The sequence below is a fragment of the Chlorocebus sabaeus genome, chromosome 9, assembly GCF_047675955.1.
Source record: "Chlorocebus sabaeus isolate Y175 chromosome 9, mChlSab1.0.hap1, whole genome shotgun sequence".
NCBI classification, from domain to species: domain Eukaryota; kingdom Metazoa; phylum Chordata; class Mammalia; order Primates; family Cercopithecidae; genus Chlorocebus; species Chlorocebus sabaeus.
The window spans coordinates 135,275,792-135,299,761 of record NC_132912.1 but is presented as its reverse complement, the minus strand read 5'-3'; the positions used below and the strand labels follow the sequence as shown (position 1 = coordinate 135,299,761).

Here is a 23,970-nt window from a genome sequence, read left to right as displayed (position 1 = left end):
CATAGCAGAGGCCCCCAGACCTTGCCCAACTTCAGCCTGGGCCCCGGCCTCACTCCCCGCTTGCTGGGTCCAGGAGAGAAGCCTGAGGTGTGGGTGCAAGAAGGAGGTTCTGCTGCTTCAGGGCGGGGCTGAGGTACGGAAGGGTCAGGAGCCTGTGTGGCTGCCTGGGAGGACCCTAGACTATCTGTTCCTTGCTGAGGGCCCGCTGCCCCTGAGCTTCCCACCATGGCAGACCCTGTGGCCCCTGGCCCCTCGCGACATACCTCGGCCCTCACCCCTAGGGACTGTGGGGCTCCCTGTGGGCTCTCCTACCCCATCCAGGGTGGACAGGACCCAGTGAATAAGTGGACACCTGGTGAGGAGGGGCAGCCCAGCAGCACCTAGTCCAGCCACGGCCCTGGACAGCAATGCAGTCACATGTGTCCCGAGACAAGGTGCTGGGTCAACAGCCCCTGCCTGGACCAGCCCGGTCGCCCACAGCTGCTCTCCTCATGCCATCAAGTAGCAGCACACGGCCCCGCCCAGCCCAGGCCCCCCCAGCACCTATGCTTCCCACAAAGGGCCCTGAGTCTGTCTCCGGTCACTCTGAGATGAGAGCCTTGGCTGAGTTCAAGAGAGGCCAGAGTTCAGCTCACAGGCTCTCCAGGGGAACCACAGCTGCCACCCTGCCCTTCCAATGGGCCTGCACCACAGGCGGCCCCTTCAGGGAGGCTATCATGACCCAGGATGCGACTGTGCATGGAGAAGACCACGGAGCTTCCTTGTATGTCCTTTTCCAACCACAGGACACCCGGAGCAGAGGGAGGCAAGCGGGCGGTGCCGGAAGCAGGACCGAGGACGGGAGGCTGGCCCACTGACACGGTGTCCTTGGCCTAGGGAAGATGGATGAGGAGGCCGAGCCACAGGGTGACAGGAGCGCCCCATCCTTCATGGGGCGGCCACAGTCCCTCAGTCAAGGTGTGGGCCATAAAGCAAGTTAATAAAGTTGTGGCCTTGCTGGAAGTCAGCTCCGTAGCAGCCTCAGCCTGCACGACTCTCGTGGAGACAGGACTGCGGAGCAATCCTTCTTGGGGCTGGCCGCGCAGACAGGTCCGGACGAGAGCTCCTATATCACAGCCTGGACGCCCCCAAGCCCGCCTCAGTGCCCAGGCCGCTTCTGGCCACGGTACCTGGATGCCCCCAAGCCCGCCTCAGTGCCCAGGCCGCTTCTGGCCACGGTACCTGGATGCCCCCAAACCCGCCTCAGTGCCCAGGCTGCTTCTGGCCACGGTACCTGGACGTCCCCAAACCCGCCTCAGTGCCCAGGCCGCTTCTGGCCACGGTACCTGGATGCCCCCAAACCCGCCTCAGTGCCCAGGCTGCTTCTGGCCACGGTGCCTGCACCCCACTGTGATTTAGCAGATTAGGAAGGGCAAAGCAGCAAACGCTGCCTTGACAGGTTAACTAGGCCAGGCAGACACCGACAATGCCGCGTGTGAGGTTTGCCCAAAGACCACATGCACAGAGCAACAGCTGCACACACACAGCTCGCAAAAGAGCATGGCGGCCAGAAGGAAACACCAATTTCTTATCAACACCGTCTGGCAGTGAGATGGCAAATGCCTTCCACACATTTGATTCTAAACTCTCCGGGTGATGCATGCGTAACTGCTGGGACCCTGCTGCTCGCAGCCTGGTGCAACCACCAAGGCTGTATCGGACACGGGACCGTGCCCCTGCCCCACATTCACACCATGGGCACACGCGACCGTCGGCCACTGTCTTGGTTACCACCAGCCAGCCCACCCTCTCCCAGCTGGGGATGCAGGGGACCCCAGGTGCACGCCGGGGAGCTGAATAATTTTCCTACATCTTTTGGGGAAGCTTCTTTTTCGTGGATACGAGGATTCAGGAATTTACTGATTGTTGTGGTGCTAATGCCTTAGATTCTCATTGCCCTTACATGTGACAGCCCAGACCAACCACAGGAGGCTGGACTCCCAGGAATACGGATTATCAGTAACAACCGGACATACGACAGCCCAGACCAACCACAGGAGCCTGGACTCCCAGGAAGATGGATTATCAGAGGTAACAACAGGCAGCTGAGACCAGCAACAGTGCAATGCGAAAATTCCGTGTTCAGTGTCGCTTCTGACGGGCTCACTCTGGGAAGCAAACCAGCAAACCCGTTGGTAAGAAAGCCTCGCTACGCACCTCGGGGAAGTAGTCCTGCGGAAACTTCTCCTTCTCCAGCATGGGTGTGCTCTCCAACGTATCCGAGTAGATCTCTTTGCCCGCGACCTTTCTATACTTCTTAGCTGGAAGAGACCAGAAGGATGAGGTGACTATCCCATCGTTGTGCCACCAACCAGCCTGGAGCACAACCTGTTTCTGGCCCGCATGCAGCCCAACGGGAGCAAGGGAGGCCCCGAGAGGAGGCCCCGACGAGGGCGCCGATCCTGAACAGACCCCCGGTGGCTGGCAGCTCCATGCCTGTGGCTCATAAATTTCCCTCCCATGACCTGGAATCTGACGCTCCACTCCATGACCCCCCGAGAGCCCCCAGCCTGCAGATTTACAGGAGCTAATTGGCATCCTCTTTTAAACCCGTGAATATATTTAAGAGGGCTGCAGAATTACCATTCACTCAGACCTTCACATGAATGTGTTTAATAACATTGATTTCCTCCCCGTATCCAGCCTCCATCACTCATATTCCAGGGAAGAGGTTTATGTGTGACGGTGAGAGAGGCAGCTCGCGGCAGGGTGCCTCCCAGATGGGCTTTGCCAGTGGCTGTTTGGCACCTCCCTGGAGCCCCTAGTGGATAGGCCAGGCCCAGGGACACAGGCCCGCCCGTGGGCAGGGCCGGTCTCACTATTGTTCACAACCAGGCCTCGGTCTTTCTTTTTATGGACAGGTAGCTCCATACCCATGGTGGGGTATGATCAAGGATGGCAGGGATCCATTCCTCAAACTCCTGCTGGGCCCGGTGGGCAGGTGGCCACTGGCCTCTTTGCAAGATGCCATAGGATGGCTCCTAGGTCACTGAGGTGACACTCATGGGTGTCAAGGAGGTTCCTGGAGACCATTTTGGGGCAGTGTATTGTGTCCCACAAGCAGCTCCAACCTGCAGTTTCTGGGGTATTATCCACCCCACTGTGGCAGGAGGGACAGAGGGGGCAACCTGAGGACCACGGCACTGTGGGCCGAGGTGCTGGGTCACCACTGGGGTGGGCAGGAGTCCCAGGCAAAAACAGAGTGCTGTGGTGTGGCCCGGCCCTGGGTGCTGTGGTCTGGCCCATCCCTGGGTGCTGTGGTCTGGCCCGGCCCTGGGTGCTGTGTTCTGACCTGGCCCTGGGTGCTGTGACCTGGCCCAGCCCTAGGTGCACAGTCCTGGATGCAGGTGCCTCATGGACAGGAGACAGCATGAGATGTTTCAGCGACTTATGGAGCATGGACAGAACATTAAATAGAGGCCGTTCCCTAAACTCAGAGCTTAGACTCTACGGATCCTTTCACTGTCTCCACAGTTCTGCCTTTTCCAGAGTGTCACAGAGTTGGAATCACACAGTGTGTAGCCTTTTCAGGTTGGCTTCTTTCATTGGTAGCAGGCATGTCAGGCTCCTCCGTGTCTTCTCACGGCTTCAAAGCTCACTTCTTTTTATCACCGAATAGCACCCCATGGAGCTGACATGCCACAGCCTGCCTGGCCCATTCACCTACAAGGCAGAACAACAAGTCTTGAAGTCAGGAAGTGCGGGCTCTGACTCTGCTCTTCTTCAAATCTCTGGGCTATTCTGGGTATTTTGCTTTCCACATAACCTTTACAGTCAGCTTGTCAATGGCATGACACACCTTGCTGGGGCTGTGTTGAATCTATAGCTGAAGTTGGGAAGAGCTGAACCCTTGACAGTACTGGGTTTTCCCATCTGTCTCAGTCCACCGGGCAGCTACAGTAAAATAGACTGGGTGGTCTGTAAACAAAGTGTCTTTCTCCTAGTTTCAGGGGATGGGAAGTCCAAGATCAGGGTGCTAGGAGATGAGGTTCCTCACAGATGGTGCCTTGTGTGTGTCCTCACGTGTGGAAGGGGCAAATGAACTCCCAGCCTCTTTCATGAGGGCTCCCATCCCATTCGTGAGGGCTCTGACCTCACACTAATCAGCCTCCCAAGGCCCCACCTCCTAACAGCATCACCTTAGGGGTTAGGTCAGCAGATGAATTTGGGGGTGGGGGCACCTACATTCCAACCATAGCACTATCCATGAAAATGAAATCTCTCTCTATTTATCTAGATCTTCTTTATTTCATCAGAGTTTTATAGTTTTCCTCATAGAGATCTTGTATTAATTTGTTAGATTTATTCTTAAGTACTTCCATTTGGTGTGTGCTTAAGTAAATGGTATTATGTTTTTAATTTAAAATTCCACCAGTTCATTGCTGCTATATAGGAAAGCAACTGATTTCTCTATATTAATTTTGCATCCTGCAATGTTGCTATAATTGCTGATTAGTACCAGGTTTGTCTGTTATTATTGCTGACTCTGAGATTCTTGACAAAATCATATCATCTGAGAACAGAAATAGTTCTATCTCCCATCACTGCATCAATATGGCTTTTATTTCCTTTTCTTGTCTTATTACATTATCTAAGATTTTCAGTAAGATGTTGAAGAGAAGCAGGAGAGAAGGCATCCCTGCCTTGTTCCCGATCTCGGAGGAAAAGCGTCTAATTTCTCATTAAGTGTGGTGTTCATTGTAGGATTTTTGGAGCTTTATCAAGTTGAGGAAGTTCCCCTCTATTCCTAGTTTGCTGGGAGCTTTCTTCAAATCATGAAGAGATGTGGATTTTGTGAAATGCTTTTTCTGCATCTATTCTATGATCATGGGATTTTCCTTCTTTTGCCTGTTGCTGTGATGAATTACATTAATTGATTTTTAAATGCTGAACCAGCCTGTACACCAGGAGTAAAACTCGGTTGGTCACAGTATATAACTGCCTGTTGAGAATTTTGTTGAGCATTTTTGTTTACAGTTCATAGTTTTCCTTCTCTTTGTAATGTCTTTATCTGGTTTTAGTATTAGGGTAATGCTGACCTCATAGAATGATTTAGGATGTTTGTCCTCTGCTTGTATTTTCTGGAAGAGATTGTAGAGAACTTATATAATGTCTTCCTTAAATGCCTGATAGAATTCACCAGTGAAACCATCTGGGTCTAGTGCTTTCTTTTTTAGCAGGTTATTAATTACTTATTCAATGTTAGTTAATAGCTATAGGCCTGTTCAGATTATCTAGTTTTCCTTGTACGAGTTTTCTTAGATTGTGTCTTTCAAGGAATTGGCCCATCTCAGTTATTACATTTATAGGCAGAAATTAATGATATTCTTTTATTATCCTTTAAATGTCCACAGGATCAGCAGTAATGGTCCCTCTCTAATTTCTGATATTAATAATTTGTGTCTTCTCTCTTTTTTTCTTAGTCTGGCTAGAGGTTTATCGATTTCATTGCTCTCTTTAAAGAATCAGTTTTTGGTTTTGTTGATTTTCTCTATTGATTTCCTGTTTTCAATTCTGTTGATTTCTGTTCCAATTTTCATTATTTCTTTTCTTCTGCTTACTTGGAATTTTCTTTTCTTCTTCTAGCTTCCTAAGGTAGAAGCTTAGATAATTGATTTTAGCTCTTTCCTCCTTTCTTCTTAGCGCTTTTTCTTTTTAGCTCTTCCTTATATGCATTTGATGCTATACATTTCCCTCTAAACATTACTTGTTCTAATATCCCACGAATGTTAAGTCGTATTCACATTTTCATTTGGTTCAAAATATTTTTAAGTTTGTCTTGAGACTTCTTTGACTCATATGTTATTTAGATATTTGTTGTTTAATATTCAAGTATTTGGGGATTTTCCAGCTACTTTCTGGTACTGATTTCTAGTTTAATTCCATTGTAATCTATAAGTATGCTGCATATGGTTTCTATTCTTTTAAATTTGTAAAGGTGTGTTCTACGGCCCAGAATGTGATCTGTCTTAGTGAATGTTCCATGTGAGCTTGATAAAAATGTATATTCTGCTGTTACTGGATGAGGTATCCTACAAATGTCAATTAGATCAATTTGTTTGATGGTGCTGTTGAGTCAAACTATGTCTTTCCTGATTTTATGCTTGGCAGATCTGTTCATTCCTGATACAGGGCGTTGAAGTCTCTAACTATGATAGTGGATTCATCTGTTTCTCTTGGCAGTTCTACTAGTTTTCTCCTTGTGTATTCTGACACTCTGTTGTTAGGCACCTAGACATTAAGGATTGTTATGTATTCTTGGAGATCTGATCTTTTATCATGATGTAATGTCCCTCTTTACTGCTGAAAACTTTCCTAGCTCTGAAGTCTGCTCTGCCTATTCTGGTAATTTCTGATATTAATAATTTGTGTCTTTTTTTCTTAGTCTGGCTAGAGGTTTATCCATTTTATTGATTTTTTTCAAAGAACCAGCTTTCAGTTTAATTTACTTTTCTTCCTCTAGTTTCCTAAGGTACAAGTTTAGATAGTTGATTTTAGATCTTTCTGCTTTTCTAATATATGCATTTGATGCTATAAATTAATATGGCTCCTCCAGCTTTCTTTTGGCCCATCTAAGTTTTCCTTTGATTCATGTTAGAACAGTATACTTTCCTCCATCCCTTATCTATTAATCTTTAGGTGTTTATATAAATGGGTTTCTAGAAGACAACACATAGTTGGGTACATTTGTTTTAAATCCACTCTGACAGTCTCTGTCCTTTAATTGGTGTATTTAGACCGTTCATATTTAAAGGGGTCGTTGATATAGCTGGAGTAATATCTACCATATTTGTAAGTTTTCTACTTATTGCCTTTGTTCTTTGTATCTTTGGGGCGTCCCATTCTTCTTCTGCCTTCTCTGGCTTTTATTGGGCATTTTATACGATGCCATTATCTCTCCTAACACATCAGTTATACTTCTTTTAAAAAGTTTTTTAGTGGTTTCCAGTTCGCAATATACATGTATAACTAATCCAAGTCCACTTTTAAATAATACTATATTCCTTAAAACGATAGTACAGGTTTCTTGTAACAGAGTACCCCAAATTCCTCCCTCCTGTCCTTATAACATTTCTGTTATTCATTCCACTTATCCATAAGCTGCAGTTAATCAATACATGGTTGCTGTTATTACTTTGAACAAAAGTTATCTGCTAGATCAATTAAGGGTAAGAAAAATACATTTCATTTTACCTTCACTTATTCCCTCTCTCATGCTTTTTCTTTCTTTAGGTAAACCAGAGTTTCTGGGCTATATGATATTTCTTTCTGTTGAAGAACTTCTTTTAGCATTTCTTGCAAGGCAGGTCTACTGGCAACAAATTAGTTCACTTTTTTCTTATCTGACAAAGTCAATTTTCTTCACTTTTGAGAATAATTTTTTTTCTGAATATAGAATTCTAGGTTGATATTTTTCTTCTTATAATGCTGTAAATATTTCACACTACTCTCTTCCTTCTTGCATGGTTTCTGGGAAAAGGTCCAATGTAATTCTTATCCTTGCTCCTTTATAGGTAAGGAATCATCTCGCCTATAAGGAATCTCCTGGATTCTTTCAAGATTTTCTCTTTTTTCTTTGATTTTCTGCAGTTTCAACACAAGGTGGCCCGGGGTCGACTTTCTGGCATTTATCCTGCTTGGTGTTGGCATTCACTGAGCTTTCTGGATCTGTGGTTTCGTGTCAGTTACAAGTTTGGAAAGTTCTAAACCATCACTACATTAAATCCTCCTTCTGCTCCTTTCCTTCTACTCCTACTGGGGTTCCCTTTACAAGCTGCACCTGTTGTCGCTGTTCCACTGGTCTTGGCCATTTTCTTCTGTTTTCAAATTTATTCTCATTTCTCCTTGATTTTCAGTTTGTGAAGTTTCTAACACCGTCCAGCTCACTGATTCTTCCCTCAGCCCATGCGCGGATGAGCCACTGCTTCGTTTCTGGTGCTGTTCCTGATTTCTAGTTTTCTTTTTGAGTCCTTCTCAGAGCCTTGAGCCCCCAGCCTGACCCTCAAGCCCAACTGCCCAGCCCGGCGAGGCCCCAGCCCGACCCCTGGGCCTGACCCCCGAGCCCAACTCCCCAGCCCGACCCCCTAGTCCAAGGGCCCCGCACTGCTCTGAGCATCAGCAGCAACACCTGCCGTGCGGGCCCTGAGAACATCGTCAGCATCCACACGCCTCCGGTGACCGCACACCTCCCTCATTCACATCTCCCGCGACCACACGTCTCCAGTGTCTGCACGCCTTCCTGACACGCCACACGCTCAGGACGCACTCGCTGCCCACTCCTCATGTTGTTCTTGTTAGTTTGGCCACATGGAGGGCCCTGGGGAAAGTTCTGCGAGAGTGAAGTGTGCATCTCATGTAGAGTTTTAAATACACTGTAGGGTCACCAGGCACTTCACGACTGATTTAACTTGGTAGTAAAACAGGTATTCAAATGGCTACTGAAAAACAGAAAAGTTCTGCAGATCTGGAGCACGGTGAAGCCTGACACACAAGCTCCTTGGTTGCAGCTTCCCGTGGCACACGCTGTGTCTGAGCGCCCTCTCTCCCCACTCTCGCCAGCCACTCCGTGCCTGTGCACACAGCACGCAGGTATCTGTCTCCTGAAATGCAGCGAAGAGCGCCACCGGCCGGCTCCTGCGATTCTGTGTGGCCGATCCTGCCACGGGCCTTGTAGGAGGGCTCGGATGCTAGAATGGGGAAGGATCTGAATGTGGAAGGATCTGAAGATCTTCAGGTAACAGGGCAGTGAGAAATCATTCTGCCGGCCAGAATCTTGCTCTCATCATCAATGAAATCGCCGCTCGAGCAACTGAGATGAGACTCTGCCGCGCAATTTCACGAGGCGCTCCGTCTCCCGGGGGAGCACAAACACGGAATCTGAGCGAAATGATATCGTTTGTGGCTCCAGTTACCATAGCGTGCAGGCACTTCACATGGGTGTGATCTGCTCTGGAGGCTGTGGGGGTTCTGAGCACTCACACACAGCAGGAAACGACAGCATCAGACGGGAAGTCATGGCACAAACACCCCCAGGCCGTGTGGAGCACGCAGGGAAGCCCCACACCCAGCCTAGGTCACACACCTGCCCCCAACAAAGAAATGAACAGGAGGGGACAGCTCGTGTCAGTGGAGCGTCTCAGGGCAAGTCTTCTCCATGAAGACGCACAGCACATGACCATCAAACAGGGACACTGCTCACGGCACGGAGGACTGTCCCTGCCTGTTCTTATTTCTGAAACATGCAACCCTCTTATTCGCGTTTCATTTTCTCACACTGGAAGGGAACACAGAAACAAACTACTCCTTCCTCTTAACACTAGGAAAGCCAGGTCCCCACCAGAGCCTTGCCAGGAAGCCAGTGTGGGACGGCCACGGGGCCTCAAGACCAGGTCCAGGAGGCCCCTGGAGTGACCTCTGGCCAGTGGCTCAAGACACCCAGCCCACAGTGGCCATTCACGGAGACAGGGCAGGAGGGGCCTGGGGAAGCCAGACACCAAGAGGGGTGAGCGCCGAGACAAAATCCCGGAAGACGGCATGCAGTCTTACCTTTAAAGTCAAATTGGTAGATGTTTTTTAAGGATTCATGAAGAAAATAAAAGCTTCCTAGTGCCTGTAGAGCAAAAAGAGAAATCAAATGAGAGACTGGTGCTGGGAATATTTCTAAAGCATTGTTTTTAACAATAAATAAAAGCTCTTTTAAACTAGCTAGAGCAAGAGTTTAACCAGTTGTAATTTAATCACAGTTACTGAGGCACAAGACGTCAAGCAGAGGAAACCTGCGAACACCCAAACTCCACCAAGCTCCAAGCACGCGGTGAGCCGTGCAGCCAGTGCTGGCTCCAGCAGGGGTGCAGATCCCGCAGGCTGGGCATTGAGTGGACTAGACCCTTCCCAGCACTGATGCTCTGCCTCGTCCCGGGGCCCCCAACCATCAGCTCCACTGCGCCCGGCGCCACCCTGCCCCATCGCCCCAGGAGCCACCAGTGTCTCCCACTCACAAATTAGCCAGACAGGTGCAGAGCACAGGGGCCCCTGCTCTCCACACCAGAGAAGGCAAAAGCACGGGGCCGGGCACCACAAGGCTGGGTCGATGGACACTACACAGACAGTGACTTGTTGATCCGAACTTCAAGTTTCACGTTGTATTTTCTACAGGTGAACCTGTGTCTACGTGCAGCAGTGCGTTCATATTGACGTGTATATTATTTCTGTGTATTTTTTTCTTTTGCTAAATCTGGCAACCCCAACACGGGGCCTGGTGCAACTCTGGGGTGATCAGAATATTCTACACTGGGTTGCAGTGGTTGCCTTTGTCAAAACTCACTAAATTATACCCCAAACAGGGCGAATCTCACCGTCTATACATTAGACCTTTATAAACCTGACTTAACAAACAAGTCTATCTCATAGGAGATAGCTGTGTGCCCTGTGCGGGTGGCAGGTGCTGGGACAAAGCAGGGGAGGGTTTGGAGGGGCAGTGCCAGGTGGGCCAGAGAGGAGGGCACATGGGCACAGCTGCAGATGGAGGGCAGGGGCTGCCTGCAGGGAGCCCAACTGTGACCGTGTCACACAGGGCCTCCTGCAAGGAAGAGACTCTTAGCCACTGGGTGCTCGAACCCCAACTCTGCACTCCGAACAGGGCCTGTCCTCAGAGAGCTGAAAGCACAGGGTGCCGTGCATCCCTCACTGTCTCTGTGTGAGCCTGTGGGCAACACAAGGGCAACACCCGGGCATCACCTCATTCCAAGGCTTCACTTGTACACTCGTGCACAGTCATGTCCACACATGCACACCACACGCTTGCACACACACACTAATGCACTCATACACACTCGTGCACATACTTGTGTACACTCACACACTTGTGCACACGCACTCAGGCACTCGCTCACACATGCACACAGGCACTCGCACACACTCATGCACACACAGGCATTTGTTCACATGCACTAACATGCACACGCACTCATGCACTCACATGTGCTTGCTCACACCCTTGCACACGCACACGCACACACTCATGCACTCACATGTACACTCACATGCACTTACACTTGCACAGTCATGCACTCACACTTGTGCACATACGCACTCATGCACACACACACTTGGTCACACACACAAACTCATTTGTGCACATGCACTCACGTGTACTTGCTCACACGCACACACTTGCACACGCACATGCACACACTCATGCACTTACACTTGCACAGTCATGCACTCACACTTGTGCACATACGCACTCATGCACACACACACTTGGTCACACACACGAACTCATTTGTGCACATGCACTCACGTGTACTTGCTCACATGCACACACTTGCACACGCACGCACTCATGCACTCTTGCTTTGTTTTGGGCAGAACCATGACCCCACAACCCCGCAGTTCTGAGCGCCCCAGCATGGACCTCCTGCTAAGATGCTGGCCTATGGCGCTGCAGGGCTACTCTCTCTCTGAGAAAGACAAAGGCAATGCTTGAGCATCACCTAATTCCAAGGCCCAAGCTAAACGTCCCACACACTTCGGGCTCTGCAGTTCCCAGGGAACTGCTGCTCCCTCCCTGATGACTGGTCACTGGGGTGGCTGCCCTGGGGGCAGGGCTGTAGGAAGGTGCACCACACTGGGGCGTCAGGAGGTCGCTGCTCCCTCAGAGGCGCAGGGCGCCGGGCACAGTGCGTGGTGAGGGGACCTATGTTCTGGGCCTGCTGAGGGCCAAGCGTGCCAGTAACTCTGGCCAGGTCCCTGTCCGCGGCCCCTGGGCCCCTGGGTCAGCTCTCTGGGACCTGTTAGGCCGTCTCTGGTTTGATGCCGACCCCACAACATGGGAAGCTCCCTGGAGGCTGTGCAGCTCCTGCTCCTAGGGCGTGTGCAGCACACAGTGGGCCAGGGTGATGGTCCTGCTCCCCGGGAAGCTGACCACATGGACACCTCACCAGAAAACAGTGTTTCACCTTGAGGATGACACAGCTGTCCTCTGACAGAACACACTTCAAGGAGTGCATTTAAACTCCTAAAAAGAGAGGCCGGCTGGCAAGACTGAGCCCCGTGCACCGAAGCCATGGTGGCCTCTGCCTCCTGTCTCTGCTGTGTCTGACTGGGAAGGGGACATGCCCACAGGGAGGAGCAGGGACATGTGCTGCCTCCACCCGGCACAGGTGGCAGGTGCGAGTGCACACACACACGTGCACATTCCTGAGTGCCAGACCTCGGCGGGAGAATCCAAAGCTGTGGGGTAGCCATGGGCCTCCCAGCCCTGCATCCTGGCCACCACCCAGACGGGAGCCCCCAGGCTAGCCGACAGATGACAGGGACCTTCTGCCTGGGGGACAGGGATGAAGGACACCCGAGGGGGACGCAGTGCAGTTCCTCTCCTCTTGCAGGAGGGTCTAGGGCACAGCAGGCAGCGTCTCTGCCTCCACAGGGAAGCCAGGAGGTGGCAGAAACTGTGTGCCTGACATGGGGCTCTGTCCTCGGGCCCTCTCTGGTCCCTGGCCCCAGGCCACATGCCCTGGTGAGCTGCCGCTGGGTCCAGAAGGCTGCGCATGGCCATGATGCACTCGGCTGTGACATGGACACTGCTCGACTGACCTGCTATTTCATTAGGCATCTGCTGTGAACCTGTTCAGAACCCAGGGAACTGAGCCACCTTTATAGCAGGTCTTAAAAACAGCCAGTGTTGGCCGGGCTCAGTGGCTCATGCCTGTAATCCCAGCACTTTGTGGGGGCGAGGTGGGCGGATCACCTGAGGTCACCAGTTCAAGACCAGCCTGGCCAACATGGTGAAATCCCGTCTTTACTAAAAGTACAAAAATCAGCCAGGCATGGTGGCATGTGCCTGTAATCCCAGCTACTTGGGAGGCTGAGGCAGGAGAATTGCTTGAACCTGGGAGGCAGAGGTTGCAGTGAGCCGAGATCGTGCCACTGCACTCCAGCCTGGGTGACAAGGTGAGACTCTGTCTGAAAAAAATAGAAAATTAAAATTAAAAAGCCAGTGTTCATCATTTTCTTTGGCAAAACAGAGTTTCAGCACAGAGTTAAGACAGAAAACTGTAGGCCTGTGCCCCATGGATGAGACTTAACGTCTCCTCTGCCGACATCAGCCCTTCTTTATAGAAGATATCCCTTCATTTGTTTCAGATAAAGAAAGCACTCTGAAAAAACAAAATAAATGTCGCTGCAAACATTTAAACCATTACCTCATTGAATGTGATAAAGCTAACAGAATATTATAAAGTTTGCAACAAATAAGTGAAAAATAAATTGCCAATGCAGCAATAGAAACTGCAATTTATAGTCAGAAATCCATAATTAGCTCTAATAAACATTTAAAGTCAAAGTTCAACCCAACTTTTTCGGTGTTTACCCTGCCCCATCAAAACGGTTCAGGGCACCCATTTATCACAAACCCAGGACATCGGGCCAGGAGCGTGTCCGGGGCTTGCCAACAGGAAGTCCCCAGCTCGCCCAGGCCTCTGACCACAGTACTTGTCTACTTGTCAAGAATATGTCTGTCTCATCTGAGAATAATGACTCCTTGCCTCTTGCTAAAAACAATTAAAATACTTTTTACATATTTATAAACAAGACTGTCAAGAGTGCTCATTAATTCTGCATTAGTGAAATGCAGCCATTGGCTGTGAGGCTTCTGCCAGGACTGCAGACATGGGCAGGAGCCCTCCATCCCCCGGAGGCCACGGCACAGCCGGGAAGTGGCCTCCGTTGGACAAAGCCAAGCCCCTGGGGCACCGAAAAGTAGATCCGGTGCAGGCCACACAGGAGATCCAGACCCCGGCTAACCTGGGCCCTGGCTGGGGCTGCAATGGTGGGACCCGAGTCTCTGAAGGCAGCCTGGGAGCTAACGGGCAACGGAAGCTCCAGTCACCACCCATCAGGCTTCCACACCAACTGGCGACCAAGGCGCAACGAACCCCGCGTACCATAGAGGTTCAGTGCCTCTCACAGGGCGGCTAGTGAAGATGGAGTACTTGCAAATGCTAGTAAAACAAGCTCTCTACTTCAATTGGAGTCTGGTAATGTGACAAATGGCCACACCGTGTCACTTAGCTTGATTTCGGGAGCTGAGTTCTGATAGCAGGCCCACTTTGCAAACAGCCAGCTCAGGGCGGGAGCAGACCACTTCTCACACATTCGGAAAGAACAACGTGTCCCGGAGGCACTGTGCAATCACAAAGCCCGTGTTTGTTGAGCGGGGTCCCACCTCCTAGACGGAGCCGCCGGCTCGAAGGCTCGGGATGACTCAGGCCGGGGCAGAGGCTGACAAGGCAGCAACACAAAGCTGCCTTTGGAAATGCCTCTATCACTTTTTATTTGCAAACAAGTCAGATGGCCGGTAATTTATCATTTCTGTAATCAGGTGAACGACCAAAGCACACATCATTAACCTGGTCTTCTGCACCCAGCTCCCTCGTGCACGAAACAGAACACATTCCTAAAACGTCAGTCACACAGACCCTGCAGTAAGGGACACACAGGAGCACGCGCTCTGCTCAAGACAGAAGGGGGAAACGCACAAGCAGTGTCCACGTGAGGCCCCAGGTGGCAACAGGGCCCTTCTCTTGTGCTGGTTCCAACCGTGTCACGGGCATGACCACAGGTGCCAGCTCCCCGTGCGCCCCAGGGGGATCTCCGTGGAGCCCGTCGCTGCATTCTGCCACTGGGAAGGGAAAAAGTGTTGCGGGAGCAGGTCACAGTCCATGGCCCAGGGGAGCCCTGACTAAGGCCGACTGTGCTTATCAACAGCGACTCAGAAAAGAGAGTGGCAGCATTTGGTGGCTCCCATTTCACTCTGAGACAACATTTTGTTATTTCTACGGATAAAGTGTTTTCACCTCCAGTTTTTTTTTTTTTTTTTTTTTTTTTTAATGAAAAAAATCTAGGAGCAGAAAGAAAAACTTCCTAAGATATTGTTGGTAACTAATCTTCAGGTCTGCAACAAAACAGATAAGTTCATTTGTTTTAAATGAGAGTTGAGAGATGACCAAACCTGAGTCCCCTCATGCGCAGCCCACTCCTTCCCCAGCTGTGAGGACCAGGACCCCAGATGAAGGGCACGGCCTTATGCAGGAGCCCAGGGGCACACGACCATGCTCACCTGGGCTCTGACACCCTGCGAGGGCCAGCGGCAAACATCTGTGCTGAGAACAAAGCTAAGGACATCACAGAGGCCAAGCCTGATGCTCTGTCCTCATTAGGGTGAAAGCACCTGCCGGAGCTGAGACAGGCATGTGGTTCCCAGCCTGATCTTTCAGACATTTCCTCTGCCCGTGTAATACAGAAGAAATGAGAAGACACTCAGGCTCACAGTGACTAATAAGTGACTGAAGACATGAGCCACTGGGACACGCCAGGTCTTGTGAACTTACAACCCTACACCGTCACGGCTGCTTCACACCCAAGAGAAACTCCTGCACACACACACGTACACACCCATGCACACAGATGTACATAACCTACATCCATATACACTACAAGCATACATACATAATACACACACGTACACACCCATGCACACATGTACATAACCCACATCCATATACACTACAAACATACATACGTAATACACACACACACGTACACACCCATGCACACAGATGTACGTAACCCACATTCATATACACTACAAACATACATACGTAATACACATACACACGTACACACCCATGCACACAGATGTACATAAGCCACATCCATATACACTACAAACATACATACATAATACACACATACACGTACACACCCATGCACACAGATATACGTAACCCACATCCATATACACTACAAACATACATACATAATACACACATACACATACACACCCATGCACACAGATGTACATAAGCCACATCCATATACACTACAAACATACATATGTAATACACATACACACCCATGCACACAGATGTACATAACCCACATCCATATACACTACAAACATACATAATACACACATACACGTACACACCCATGCACACAGATGTACATAAACCACATTCATATACACTACAAACATACATACGTAATACACATACACACCCATGCACACAGATGTACATAACCCACATTCATATACACTACAAACATACATACGTAATACACACATACACGTACACACATGCACACAGATGTACATAACCCACATCCATATACACTACAAACATACATACATACATAATACACACATACACGTACACACCCATGCACACAGATGTACATAACCCACATTCATATACACAACATACATATGTAATACACACATACACGTGCACACCCATGCACACAGATGTACGTAACCCACATTCATATATACTATAAACATACATATATAATACACACATACACATACACATCCATGCACACAGATGTACATAACCCACATCCATATACACTACAAACATACATACATAATACACACATACACGTACACACCCATGCACACAGATGTACATAACCCACATTCATATACACTATAAACATACATATATAATACACACATACACATACACATCCATGCACACAGATGTATGTAACCCACATCCATATACACTACAAACATACATACATAATACACACATACACATACAAGCATACACCTGCAGACATCCATATGTCCATATACACACGTGGAAAGCACACACAGACCTCTCTCAGAGACGCTGGAGTTCTCAGGAGACAGGCATGAGAATACAATGGCAGGACCTCTGAAAACACCAACTGAAAATGACCCGAATGCTTAACATGCAAATGGGTAAATCGAATTTGAAATATCCTATGATAGAACCAGATACAGCAAGGAAAATAAACAGATCAGAGTTTCAACCAAAAACACAGGTGGATTTCACAAAGGACGCTGAGAAAGAGGAAAGTTCCTCAAGCGTCCCCTGGCGTGATACCAAGATCAAGACATGGTCAAAAAGAGTGAAACAAACAAATTAAAAACCGCGACACTACGATCACATTCAGAAGGCAGTGAAAGGATGAGCACAGAATTCTGCACAGTGGTTATCTGCAAGGGTGGGTGACAGGCTAGGGGGGTGGGCTTGGGCAGGTGCACACACGAAGATGGAAGGGCACGCTGGGACTTCAGAGGTGGTTGCCATTTATATTAAGAATAATAAAATAATGAGGGAAGAATGAATCAGTGATTGGCTGTGCCTGGGCCAAGGAGGACAGCATGGCACAGCACGAGCAGAGGACTGCACAGCCCCGGTTCTGCCCCGGCGTCCATCAGGAGGCAGAGAAGCCCAGCCCAGCCCAGGCCCAAACGATGGCAGGTGTGCTGGGAATGGGCTCTGCAGCCCGCCCGTGGCCACAGTCCTCTCCCTCTGAGAGGTGACCACCATCCTGAATGGTGCTGAACAGAAGTAACAGGCAAGATGGCAGGGCATGGCCTCGGCATGGAACTCTCATCAACGCTAGCTCATCCACCTCACCTTTGGAAGCTTTTCCCCCAAAGTTATATTTTAGTTTATTCTGAATGCTACATAATAATTCACCATATAAAAATACTACAATTTGGCCAGGCACAGTGGTTCATACATATAATCCTAACACTTTGGGAGGCCAAGGTAGGTAAATCACTTGAGGTCAGGAGTTCGAGACCAGCCTAGCCAACATGGCAGAACCCCATCTCTACTAAAAATACAACAATGAGCCAGGCGCGATGGCACATGCTTGTAATCCCAGCTACTTGGGAGGCTGAGGCTGGAGAATCACTTGAACCTGGGAGGCAAAGGTTGCAGTGAGCCGAGATCGCGCCATTGCACTCCAGTCTGGGCAACAGAGCAAGTGAGATTTTTGTCTCAAACAAACAAACAAACAAACAAAACCCTGTAATTTATCCATTTCTCTGTTGCACATAAAGACTACTTCCAATTATTTGAGTATTATAATTGATGCTATAATAGTCTTCCCTGCATGGTGTTACTGAGCAGGTGTGTCAGAGATAACAAGCACCTGGGTACATGGGTACTGAGTGTTCACACAGACATACTATGCAGGAGGATTTGCTGGGTCACTGCAGACACAGGAGGATTTGATGGGTCACTGCAGACACAGGAGGATTTGCTGGGTCACCGCAGACATACACCCTCCACATAGGGTAATACACATGTGTACACATGAATTAAACATGCATGCATATGTATATAAAGCCTTGCTGTGTCACTGCAGACACGTGCCCTCCACATAGAATAACACACACGTGTACACATGGATTAAACGTGTGTGCATATGTGTATAATACACAGATGGCCTTCCCGCAGACACATGCCCTCCCAGGCATCACTACATTGCCCCCTCTCATTGCCATGGCGACCCCCCAGTGGTCTCATCAGGGCAGTGCCCACGTTCCACATCCTTGCCATGGCCCAGTGCCAGCCTCTAGTTTTTGCCAACTAGAGAGGTGTGAAATCAGACTTTATTGTTTTAATTTGCATCTTCATTACACTAGCATAGTTGGGCATCTCTTCATCGAAATGTGTGGCTGTAGTAAAATGCACACAGTGTAAACTTTACCATTGTACCCACCTTCAGGTGTATAGGTCAGTGGCATGCAGTCCGCACCTAACGAACACCTGCACCCATCACACCATCCATCTCCAGGACACTGTCCACCTTCCCAACTGACCATCTCCAGGGCGCTGTCCACCTTCCCAACTGACCATCTCCAGGACGCTGTCCACCTTCCCAACTGACCATCTCCAGGACGCTGTCCACCTTCCCAACTGACCATCTCCAGGACGCTGTCCACCTTCCCAACTGACCATCTCCAGGACGCTGTCCACCTTCCCAACTGACCATCTCCAGGACGCTGTCCACCTTCCCAACTGACCATCTCCAGGATGCTGTCCACTTTCCCAACAGACCATCTGTCGGATCATCAACCGTCAGACATCAGACGGATGTCCACCATCCGTCTCCGGGACGCTGTCCACCTTCCCAACTGAGACTGTTCCCGTCCAGCAACAGCTCCTGTCACACCATCTGTCTCCAGGACGCTGTACACCTTCCCAGCTGAGACTGTTCCCGACCAGCAACAACTCCCTTCCCGCTCTCCCCCAGCCCCTGGCAACCAGGCATCGTACTTTCTGCCTCCGTGACTTTGACTAATCCGAGTACCTCATGTAAGTGGGATCATACCGTATTTGTCTTTTTGTGACAGGCTTACTTCATTTGGCATAATGTCCTCAAAGTTCCTCCACCATGTTGTAGCGGCTGCCAGAATTTCCTTCCTTTTTAAGGGTGGGTCATAGTCCATGGTACTGCTTCTGCATTTTGCTGTTGTGAATACTGCTGCTTTGAATATGGATGTGCAAATATCTGCCGGAGACTGCTCTCATTTATTTGGGATCTGTACCCAGAAGTGGGACTGTTGAATCAGACGGGAATTCTATTTTTAACTTTTTGAATAATCACCTCAATGTTCACAGTGGCTGCCCCCTGGCATATTTCCACCGACGTGCACAAAGGTTCCAACCCCCTCCCATCCTCATCAGCACCTGCTATTTTCTGTGCTTTTTGACAATAGCCACCCTCATGGGTATAAGGTATTAGTTCAGTGCAGGTCCTTTTAAACTGACAAATGAAAATGGCAGTTTGGATCTGCATCTCCCTAACGGTTCGTGGAGCTGGGTGCTTTTTCGTGTGCTTGTCAGCCTTCTCCATGCCGTCCTTGGAGGGAAGATGCTTATTCAAACCACTTTCTGACTCGGGTTGGTTTTTGTGGTTGCTGTTGTTGAGTTTTAGGAGATGTCTATATATTCTGGATAGTAATTCCTCATCAGATTTATGATTTGCAAATATTTTCTCCCATTCCATGGTTGCCTTTTTACTCTGCTGACATTGTCTTTGGCTGTACAAAGTGGTTGTGCTTTAATGAAGTCCGATTTGTCTCTTTTTTCTTTTGCTGCCTGTGCCTATGGTGCTGCATCTGAGAAATCATTGCCAAATCCAACGACGTGAATGTTCTGGCCCATGTTTTCTTCTAAAAGTTTTATGGTTTTAGGTCTCTGACTCATTTTGAGTTAACTTTGTACATGATGTAATGTGAAGGGCCAACTTCACTCTTCTGCATGTGGGTATCGGCGTTCCCAGCACCACTGGCTGGAGGCTGTCCTTTCCCCCTGAATGCTCTCGCAGCCTTGTCAGAGGTCACCTGGCTGCCCAGGCAGGGTGGGTCCTGGCTGTCTCCTCTGCTCCACTGTCTGTGTGCCTACTGCATCTCTTTTTAAGATTATTGGCAATTTAAGTTTCTTCTGTGAACTCTTTGTATCCTTTGCCCATTTTCCTGTCTCATTTTGTAGATTTTTAATTTTTTTAATATAATCCAGAATTATTTGTCTCATCACCTTCTCATGCCCTCCCCTCTCCTCCAAACTCTGTTACTTCCAGGCTACGAGACAACACATTCTCCTTCCCTGGATCTCCTCCGACTTGGGAAGAACAGCACTCTGGATCTGCTCAGGGTACCCTATGAGCCCTTCCCCTCCACCTCTTCCCCCCGCTGGGGTGGCCCATCTGTCCCATCTTCCAGCGGGCAGCTCTTGTGTGCACACCATGGAGCCTCCTAAAGGCCAGCCTCCTGGCCCGGTGGCTACACAGTCCCCACTTGGGTCTCTCGTGACAAGTCCGACCTTTCAGGACTTGGGACCTACCCCACCCTCACCCTCCTCCAGCTCCCACAGGAAACCACGGATCTCTCCAGATTCCTCCGGCATCTTGTCCATATGCCTCCCCCAAACATCCCTTCCTTCCACAGGTTCCACAGAGGACAGGGCCCTGTCCGTCTCTAGCCTTCCACGTGTCTGCACTGCCGCACACACACACACCTTCCTCATCTCCCTGTGGGGCCCCCGCCTTTTCCACAGCTGTGGCCCCCTCAGTCTCTTCTCTGCCGGGCACCAGGGTGGCCTTTTCCACATGCACCTCTGGGCCCGCCCCTGCACCTCCTCCCAGCCACGCCCCGCCCGCCGCTGCACCTCCTCCCAGCCACCTCCTGCAGGGCAGCCTCCCCAGCTGTCCTCTGGCCCTCACACGCCTGGCTGACGGAGCTCCAGCCCCACTGGCCATCTGGGCCTGAGGAGGCCGCGCCCTTCTGTCAGGAGGGTACTTCTGCTGCCTCCCCCTTTCCAGCTTCTCATATGAACCGCCTGCTGCTTCAGGTCTCTGTGGAAATGCAACCTCCTCCAAGCAGCCCTCTTGATTGCCTGCTCCGGGCAGAGGCTTGGCAGCCCCAGTCCCCAGCCTTCCCTTCAAGGCGCTGCACATTCCAGTACTCACCGGTTTCCTCATCTGAATTATTTTAGGGAAGGAAAACCCCTGAGGGCAGGCATGTGGCCTGGGCACCTCTGAGTCCTCCACCACAATGCCCAGGTCAGGGCAGGCAGGAATTCCACGGCTCCTGGGCAATGAGAGAGGCACCACACCCTCTGGGTGCCCGGCTGAGCAGCAGCAGCTCAGGAACACCGGACAGAACCCTCAGCTCAGGTTTCAAAGCACAACCCAAAGCACAGGCTGACGGTGCTCCCGAGAAGCTGAACGCACTCGCAAAAGTCACACATTTAACCCTATCACAAAAGCAAGTCCCAAGACACCTGGTTTTAAAACAATTTAACAGATTAAGTAATAAATCAAAGCAAAGTTACAATAACATTCATTAGATTATAAACAATAATAAATGAAACAAAGCTTTTGTTTAAATCAATGTAGAGCTTCATTGATCTTTTCCTGTATAATGAACTCATGGGCGGCCGACCCAACTGGACAAGGCGGCGTCCTCACTACTGCCCACTTCCCCCAGTGCCAGCCACCCCCACGCAGCATGCAAGGGCTGTGACCGTCCGCTCTCCGAGGAGCTCCGTGACCATCTCAAAATGAGAGCTGACTTATTCACAAAGCACTGACTTTCCAATTTCAGCTCCTGGGGCCAAACACGGGATGACGGCACTAAGGTGTCCCCGTCTGACCTCCCGCTGAGCCCCTCTCCGGGCTGGCTGCCGGCAGGAGAGATGCACACATAATCTCATTCTGCCTCCTGTCCGACAGCCGACGCTAGAGGTTAATTAAATTGGTTGTCCATTGTATTCATCCACTTACAAAGTTAATGATATTCTGTTCCTGAATTAAAGAGCATTTTATAAAGCGCGCCCCATGGAAGCCGGCGTTCTGCACGTGGGGTGCTGAACCCTGTCACAGCTCCTGGATGTAGTGTCCCCAGTTAGGCAGCCCAGGAAAGACCGGGGCTTCATCTGCCAGGGTGGAACACCAGTCATGCTGACACGAGGGTAAACAGACCACACAACAGCCGCGTAATCGCCCTCACCAGCCACGATAAATTCCACCAGACAAATGCACGCGTTAACGTTTCCTATTACCACGGTGAGGAGTGACTGAAATGGAACGAGACAGCCTGTAAAACAGCCTGCAGTGGGCTTCTCCAAAGGGGGTACATCTGAGGGTGGTGAGGTGACCAGCAGTCCTGGCTTCTCGCCTGCGACTGGTGCTAGGCTCTCTGTCACACTGGGGGGCAAAGTCATTGGCTAGTCTAAGGACACCCACCCTTTCTGAGAGAATTCAGTCACCACTCACATTCCACAAATACAAGCCCAGCACTTTCTCCTTTCTCTGTGCCACATATGCTCTCAGACACATAAGACACATGAGTGACCAGATGGCCAGAGCCCAAGACAGCGGCGTGGCAAGGGCGCCATGACAGAGGAACCCCAGTGGGCAGGCTCAGCTCTGCACCCAGGCAGCATCCACAGGACCTCCGGGACGGATGTGATCTGGGACGGGCTCTGCAGAGACAGCGTCCAGCCATGGACCTGCGGAGGCTGAAACAGTCTCAGACACCCCAGGGAGGCATCAAAGGTGACTGAACCTAGGTCTGCTGTTCAGGACAGATGCCTGCGTGACACAGGGGGTCACCACGTGGAAATCTGTGGGTCTGCTGTTCAGGACAGATGCCTGGGTGACGCTGGGGGCCACCATGTGGATGGGCCTCAAAGTTGGGACAGACTCACCTTGCCAAGGAGGAGCTGGAGCCAGAGAAAAGGGCGGGGTCAAGCACTGGACTGGGGCTACTACTGGGGAGAGACAGGAGCAGGTGAGAGCCAGCAATCACTGGGGCAAGGAACCACAGGGGAAATAGGAGGGGCTGGTCAGGGGCTAGGACAGGACGTTGGGCACGTGGCACCTTGGAGCGGAGTCAGGAGGAGGGAGCACCCACAGGTGCCCAGGGCTGCCATCTCATCAGGGGCGCAGGGAGCGGACTGGCCAGGACAGCAGTCTGTAGGCCAGTGGCGGTTTGGGCAGCCCTGTCCCACACAGTCACCTGCTTGTGTTCGGCACATTATCCTGGCCTTGCTTTTCAAAAGAAAATCTCTATTGACTTTTGTCTGATGTAATATATTTCACGAGTTGATGCCAGACAAAAAGGAAAAGCAAGTAAACTCCCCGTGCCTCTTTCATCCGGAGGGTGGGGAGACAGGTGGAAAGGTCCCAGCCCAGAATTCGCGGTGTGCCAGACAGCAGCCTCGGCCACAGGGAGACGTGATGCCCTAGAGCCTTTGCACAGGTCTTATGAAAAACGAGGCTGTGCGAGGAACCGAGTTTCCCTGTGGGTGCACACGAGTCATTTTAAACCTGTACCACCTAGAGATTTTCCTCTCAAAATGAGATTCATTTGCAACACAGATGCTATTTTTTGAATAATAAATATTTCACAAATTGAAAATTTCAATGAACAAAGAAAAATATCAGTCTTAAAATAACTAGTTTTAATTATGAAATTTATTAAGTTATATTTTTCTATGTATAAATGATTATAAAAGTAAATCAATAAACTCTTATGCCAATTAAATTATGTAAGGAGTTTGCATCCTAATTAAAATGGCTCTGAGTCTT

General features: G+C 49.9%; 1 protein-coding gene across 5 annotated transcripts in view; it reads right to left on the bottom strand.

Annotated features, from left to right (window-relative positions):
* The window catches only part of INPP5A (inositol polyphosphate-5-phosphatase A), a 243,125-nt gene that overhangs the window by 77,666 nt on the left and 141,489 nt on the right, over positions 1 to 23,970 (bottom strand). For all 5 annotated transcript variants that reach the window (XM_073019478.1, XM_073019481.1, XM_073019477.1 and 2 more), the window contains 2 exons: positions 9,586 to 9,649; positions 2,197 to 2,300 (listed from right to left, as the gene is read on the bottom strand). In XM_073019478.1, coding sequence (XP_072875579.1) covers positions 2,197 to 2,300; positions 9,586 to 9,649 — 168 coding nt within the window. The remainder of the gene's footprint in view (positions 1 to 2,196; positions 2,301 to 9,585; positions 9,650 to 23,970) is intronic.